This window comes from Sardina pilchardus, chromosome 12 (genome assembly GCF_963854185.1).
Source record: "Sardina pilchardus chromosome 12, fSarPil1.1, whole genome shotgun sequence".
Classification (NCBI taxonomy): domain Eukaryota; kingdom Metazoa; phylum Chordata; class Actinopteri; order Clupeiformes; family Clupeidae; genus Sardina; species Sardina pilchardus.
Window position 1 is genome coordinate 31,042,307 of NC_085005.1, and position 7,500 is coordinate 31,049,806.

At 44.4% G+C, this 7,500-nt stretch overlaps 1 protein-coding gene across 2 annotated transcripts in view; it reads left to right on the forward strand.

Moving 5' to 3' along the window:
* itsn2a (intersectin 2a) overlaps positions 1–7,500 on the forward strand; it is a 134,677-nt gene that overhangs the window by 98,066 nt on the left and 29,111 nt on the right. For both annotated transcript variants that reach the window (XM_062550461.1, XM_062550460.1), the window contains one exon: positions 1,406–1,458. In XM_062550461.1, the coding sequence (XP_062406445.1) occupies positions 1,406–1,458 (53 nt within the window). The remainder of the gene's footprint in view (positions 1–1,405; positions 1,459–7,500) is intronic.

Consider the following 7,500-nt stretch of genomic DNA (forward strand, 5'->3'; position numbering starts at 1 on the left):
TCTTCTCTCTTGTGCTTCTAGAGGCTTCTCTCTTCTCTCTTTCCCGCTCCTGCTTCTAGATGCTTCTCTCTCCTTCCCTCTCCTGCTTCTAGAGGCTTCTCTCTCTTTCCCTCTCCTGCCTCTAGAGGAGCTGACCTTTCCCTCTCCTGCTTCTAGAGGCTTCTCTCTCTTTCCCTCTCTCCTGCTTCTAGATGCTTCTCTCTCTTCTCTCTTGTGCTTCTAGAGGCTTCTCTCTTCTCTCTTTCCCGCTCCTGCTTCTAGATGCTTCTCTCTCCTTCCCTCTCCTGCTTCTAGAGGCTTCTCTCTCTTTCCCTCTCCTGCCTCTAGAGGAGCTGACCTTTCCCTCTCCTGCTTCTAGAGGCTTCTCTCTCTTTCCCTCTCCTGCTTCTAGAGGAGTTGACCTTTCCCTCTCCTGCTTCTAGAGGCTTCTCTCTCTTTCCCTCTCCTGCTTCTAGAGGCTTCTCTGTCTTTCCCTCTCCTGCTTCTAGATGCTTCTCTCTCCTTCCCTCTCCTGCCTCTAGAGGCTTCTCTCTTTCCCTCTCCTGCTTCTAGAGGCTTCTCTCTCGCTCTTTGTCTCGTGCTTCTAGATGCTTCTCTCTTCTGCTTCTACCGGTAGATGATTCTAGATGCTTCTCCTCTCTCTCTCGTGCTTCTAGATGCTTCTCTTCTCTCTCTCGTGCTTCTACCGGTATATGATTCTACTGTAGATGCTTCTTTTCTCTCTCTCGTGCTTCTAGATGCTTCTCTCTTCACTCTCTAGTGCTTCTACCGGTATATGATTCTAGATGCTTCTTTTCTCCCTCTCGTTCTTCTAGATGCTCCTCTCTTCACTTCACTTATTAGTCATTAGTTTGTGCGAGTGGAGCTGGGAGTTGTTGCATGGAGGTGTTGCATAGAATTGGAGAGAGTCAGGAAGTACTGCTGCCATTTCAATGGAGAGAGTCAGGAAGTACTGCTGCCATTTCAATGGAGATAGTCAGGAAGTACTGCTGCCATGCATTTCAATGGCTGATGCTGGGCTAGCTAATTCAGTCACACACATACTGTACTCAGTGGGCTACCGGCATCTTTATACATTATTTACACCCACGCCTCATCTCTCACTTTCTCCCAAAACTTATTTCCTGGCCTCTCTCCACTGCACTGCTAATAAAGTCTGAAAAAAAACAGAAAAATACATCTTTAAACATTCAGTGGTTTGTGCCAGTGGCATGCTGCATCACTAGGCTACCAAGAGGTCAGCGATGGAGACGGATGGATGTTGTCTGCTCATCAAACTTTCAAAGAAGGAACTCTTGTTGCATTTTTATGAGCTGTTAGTTACCACACGATGCCACTGAAGTGAGTCATATTTTGCCTGCCTGCTGTCTTGTTGAAGACTTCACATTAGCGTTGTTCTTTTCAGACCGCTGTATTCTGCTGTGGATGACTCGGATGCTGATGTCTGCCATCTTGAAGGTATTTTTCCTCCTACATACTTCTCAAGTGACTCCAGTTGCTTTTTCTCTCTCAGGGCCAGATGTACTAACACAGCGCTAACAGCGAGTTTTTGTATACGCAGACTGCGTACGCTGTGCTTTGCTATATTGCGCGGAATTTACTAAGCTGTCACTTCGTTACGTTAACAGCGGTCATCCCCGCCCGTTCCCGCCCCCTCTACAACGCTAACTGCGTGTGTAGAGCTGAACTACGAGCGCAGTTGAATATTGCAACATTAAAAAGAATCAAAGTTTAGCGATCATACATGATACAAAGAGATGTCAACGAGCTGGGACAAACAGAGTGGGCCTAGTAGTTCTACTAATCCACTTAAAAAAATAGTCTACTTGTGAACTATTTACTGCATGTAGACTAAGGATATGACTTAATGCTTGTCTAACAGATTGGGAAGTGTAGGCTGTCGTGAAAGAGAAAATACGATTTTAGAGAGGCAAACAAAAGTTAAGGTTGCTTTTGACATAGTACAATGAAGAAAACTGATGCTCTGAATATTGATTCAGCTGTCTCTAAACGTTTTTCTAATAGATGCATTTAACCGCAATTTGGATTACACCTGCTTTCAGAAGGCGGAAGTTTTTCAACACAAAATAGACGTGCGCTGTTTTCATACATATGGCGGAATACTTAATCAATCGCTATTAGCACCTCTCCTCCCCTGTACTTGCGCGTTACACCCATTTTCAGCTGATCCGCCCAGGAATTAATATGCATGACACGGAAAAGCGCAAATAGCCATTCTCAGCTCCCACAGCAGGCAGTCTGCGCGTTTCTCTCATTGCGGCCTGTTTATACATATCCTCCCCATGTAGTCCGTGAGCCAGAGGGGTTGGTCGTTACCGAAAAGGTGGCAAAGGCTACCATACCTTTCCTGAAAGCTTGGAATCTCAGCTTTCCAGTGATGTATGATGGCCATCTGACAAATGTAGCTGTTTTGAGTTATGACACATAATGTAAACTATAGGTTGAAGAAATAATGCGTATAAATCAAGCAGAACACTGACCAATCTGATCATGATATTGGACATATAGGAATATTTTATTTTGTTATGTTTGGTATCATTTTCAAGGGGAGACTCTGGGCTTTCATTTAAATCCTTTTGTGAACATTTTGGATTAGTACAGCCAACCCCGGAGCTCTTCAAACCTTTAATCACACACATTTTCCTGCCATTTCCGCCTAAGTAATCTTTTGTCTTTTAATCCTGTGGCACCAGGGAGCATCAGAGAAACACAATCCAAACACTGAAATACTGGCATGACCCTAAGGATTCAGGAAATGTATCATTTACCCATATTTTCTGATTTGGAGGGGGTGATTTTCAGTCTTACTGTATATCAGACATGCCGTTTTTTCAAAGACAGAAACAGTAGTGTATTATCCCTAGGCTAATTTGTTGATATGTCGAGTTGAAAGTCTGAGTAAATATTTTTTTTTAAAAAGTTGTTATTCTGCATTTTTAGATAGTTCAAAAGGTCCTTAATACATATTTTATACAATTTGGAGGGGTGATTTTCAGTCTTATATCAGACATGGCGTTTGAGTCAATAATATTATAAATTAAGCAGAAAACATAACAATTAACAAATGAGACATGGATTCCTATATTTTGAGATGTGGTAAACACAATTATGACATTGCCATTACTGTAAAAGGTCAAGGTCATGACCTTTAGGCATGGTCAATGACATTTTATGACATTTTCGCACAGATTGCATCATTCAAGGCCACAACACTAATCAAACTCCTCGTCGGAATCATCAGAGGAATACGATTGTTCAGCAAAGTCATCCTTCGGGTTTTTGCACGCCATAGGTCAGTGCAGGGAAAGTTGTTGGCAACACACTGACATGGAGTGACACAGTCCCTCTTGCATGAGCAGGACAGCAACTCAAGTACTGCTTGTGGACCAATGGAGACATTGAACCAGTCTATGGAGAGCTGCAAGTCACCATCTTGGTCCACTTTAGACCACCCATGCTCAACTGGGGAAGGAACTTCAGGGTTGTTCTCGATGCATCTTCTCCAGATAGCACCTTGATGGTTAGCTCTGAGACCGTGCTTCCTGAGAGAATCTGAGCATGGAGGTAAATGCCTGATTCTGGACTTGGAGCTGTACATTTGACATGTGAACTCCTGTAAGGCTGCATACAACTCAGGTGTCATTGCCAGTCTGCCCCAACCTTCTGAAAGGTCTCACAGAAGTTTTCATTCTTCTGAAGAAGTTTTAGGACTGACACTTTACCACAGCCAGCAAATGCACTTACAGTGTCGCAGCCTGTGTATACGTGTAAACCAGGCAAAGCCTGACACACCTGTGAACCCAGACCATAAGTGAGTTGTGAGATGTTTATGTAGCTGGTGCGATTCTTTGTCCCTGTCCTCAGGAACAGGCCACATGTGAGTGTGTCACTGGTAGCCATGCTTATCACCAAGACATCAGTGTCACAAGGATGACAGGTTTGTGATCAGTCCTTGAAGCATGGCAAGCATGGAGTAGCATACAGGTTTCAGCCTCTTTATGAGTGGACGACAGGTCTGCTACCTTGTGCACCTCCTCTTGGGTCACCTTGTAATCTTTGGTTGTAGTGTACAGAACCTTTTCACCGAAAAATCTTGTTCTAGACTGTTCTTTGCCCCAATCCTTGAGCAAGAAGGTAGGTTTGTTTTGTTGCTTTGTAGGAATTTCTTACATTGTTGAACTGTGCCATGCAGTGATCTGTTTGACCTCTGTGCCAGAGTCTGCACCTCTGGCCACTCTCTCCAAGTGTTTGATAGAAGCCTCATTATATACACTATATTGCCCAAAGTATTTGCTCACCTACCTTGACTTACATATAAACTTCAGTCACATCCCATCCTTAATCCATAGGGTTTATTATGACATCGGTCAACTCTGCAGCTATAACAGCTTCAACTCTTCTGGGAAGGTTTAGGTGTTTATGGGATTTTTTGACCATTCTTTCAGAAGTGCATTTGTGAGGTCACACACTGTGGTTGGACGAGGCGTCTGGCTCTCAGGATCCACTCTAATTCATGCCAAAGGTGTTCTATTGGGTTGAGTTCAGGACTCTGTCCAGGCCAGTCATGTTGGAACAGGAAGTGGCCATCCCCAAACATCCCACAAAGTTGGGAGCATGGAATTGTCCAAAATCTCTTAGTTAATTCTGAAGCATTCAGAGTTCCTTTCACTGGAACTAAGGGACCAAGCCCTGCTCGGGGGTGGCCCCTTCCTGTTCCAACATGACTGTGCACCAGTGCACAAAGCAAGGTCCATAAAAGTATGGATGGCAGAGTTTGGTGTGGATGAACTTGACTGGCCTGCACAGAGTCCTGACCTCAACTCGTATGTGAGTCAAGGCAGGTGAGCGAATACTTTTGGCAATATAGTGTACATAAAAAACAATGTCAACACGGGTGCTGTGACTTGCTTCAGCTTGCACAGCGGACAAGGCATAGTCTGCAATATCAGCAAATGTCTTGCCATCACCGTTCAACTTCTGATCAAGTGCCATGCCATCTATTACACAGGTGAGCTGTCTACTCTGAGCAGTCAGTAGGCTACCATCTGAGCAAATATTCGATTATCAGCTTTGAGGATATCTTCTTTATTCCCAGTTGTGCATGTCTTTGCCTTTCCCTGCATTTAGGAGAACGTTTTCAGTTTCATCTTGGAGAGTGGTGCATGGAACTGCTTTGCAGGAGGATTATTCTCAACACGCACAGCAGAGAAGGTTCTGTAGGCATTATTGCCAATGGTGTGTGCATTCAGGAGGTCTTCAGCAACATCTGCTGGTGCCTTACTTCCAGTAGACAGAGAAATGAGGGACTCACCACCTGCAAATGGACTTCTGATGAACTAGAATCCATCAGATCCACAGTGCTTGTAATGTGTTCATCTTTGGCAATTCTGCTTTGTCCAAGGTCCTTGTGAGAATAGTCACTTTGTTGGAGTCCCAGGGAGCTTTTCAATATAGACAGGTAAGTGCTTTTGTACTCAGCAGAAATGTAATATCTTGAGACAGCTGCTGGGTCTTCAAGCGGAACCCTTTTGTGCCTCAAGCTGTCTGAGTGTCCCTCTAGGGCCTGGTCCTAGTCAGAACCCTGCCAAATGTGTTTGTTGCACTCAGCTAGGCCGAAAAGCCTAGAGAAGATGTAAAGATCTGATTTCTCATGTTCAATGTGGCTCATCTCTGAGTAGTAAGCAGTGAGTGACCTTGCATAATTCAGATTATCATAGGCAAAGGTCCAGGGGATGATTGATCGAATGCTAGCCATGTGCAATGCCCAGTTTCCTTCACATGATGCCCTCACAAGGTTTAGTACAACCTCCACCATGTCAATATATGACATCCAAAAGCTGGCCAGTAGACCTTGCTGGGACCTGAGATGCTGCAGGAATTCACAGAAGTACTGATGGACCTTTCTGAAGACTGTACAGTCAAGTGATTCTTCTACAGTGGTTGATGATATAACCTCAGAAAAGACACTCAAGTCTAGGGGCAGGATATCTAGGAGACCGTGGGCATCAGGATGGTTATTTGTGAGCCACTGGTGAAACTGATTCCAGACTAGCTTAGGGAGGGATTCATACATGATTTTATGGAATCTCAGAGATCTATTGTACTAACACCACTTGCAGATCCCTCGGCCACAGCTCCAGATTCAATGCATATTCCTTAGGCCTGCAGCCTGGAAGCACATCTCAATCACTCCCAAGAACATACAGATGGTGTGGAAGACTCCAAGTCTTGGCACAATGTTGGGAAACCTGTCTCTATGTGCCCACAGAATTTCTGTACTGAACTTTACAGTAGAGAGCCTGATAAAAGGCAACTGACATGCTAATGCATAAGGAAGTTTTTTTTTTACTTTGAAGGAGAAGCTCATGAACAGTTGCCATCAGTCTGGCCGGGGCATTGATGGTTGGCAGATAGCTGAAAACACTGGGAATAACATCCACAGAGTTTGATGCTAAGATGTTGTAACCTGTCCAGCTAGGGACGCTTTGATGTGTGACAGAGTGCAGTCTGCAACCATAAGGAGTTCTTCAAAGCATCAGCACAGATATCTGTCTTGACCTCAACATAGGATCTAGTTGGAGGACCACACCTAGGACTTAACATCCGAGGCTGCACTGCTATACCATTGACCCTATGGGATGTTCCACGGCCTGTAAGTGGCTCTTCCAGCCTGTCAATATTGTCCCAGGCTAGAGCTGTGGGCACATATGGCTTCACTTGGTCTGGAGTAACCCCACCATCCTGTCCTAGCTTGTGCACGCATAATGAGATGTCAATTTCCTCTAGCATACTGTAGGGTACACAATTACTAAATCTATTAGTATTAGTAATATTCTGATGAGATTGACATTACCAGTAAGCGACTTCACAGCATAAGTCAAAAGGATATGCTTGGAAGTCTTCACTTTGCCATGAGATATGGCATACACTACAGTAGATCCATGCCAAATGAGTCTCTTAGTCGTTGTTCCTTCTCATCAGTGCTTGGTAAAAGACAAGATAGCAATGACTTCACAGAAGAAGGCACAGAGGAATCGGAGTCCAACTCTGTTGGTAGAGGTCACCATGGCTGGTTGTAATTGAGATGCTTCACATCTCGATGGATTTGTTTTGCAACAACCTGTCATGAAGCTCCAACGCCAACGGTTGGTTTTTCAAGATTGATTATCCTCTTCCTAAGGGCCATATTCTCTCTCAATATATACATGTCAAGTTTGAACATTTCTCCAAATTAGCGCCTATTTTTAGCCTGGCTAGCACCTACCACTTCTCAAATGAGACTTGGTCTGGCAACCAGACGTTAATTTTTTTGTATTTGAAAAAATGCCCAGATCCGTTCATTGGGCACCACGGATGTCTATCAAATGCGTCTGTGCATAGCTCATCATCGTCTTGCTCTCCCCCCTGTTCTGTGATTGGTCCCCAATCTCAGGCAAAAATTAGGGTGGTAGTTTCCAGACTGCCTTAGCAGCATGAATG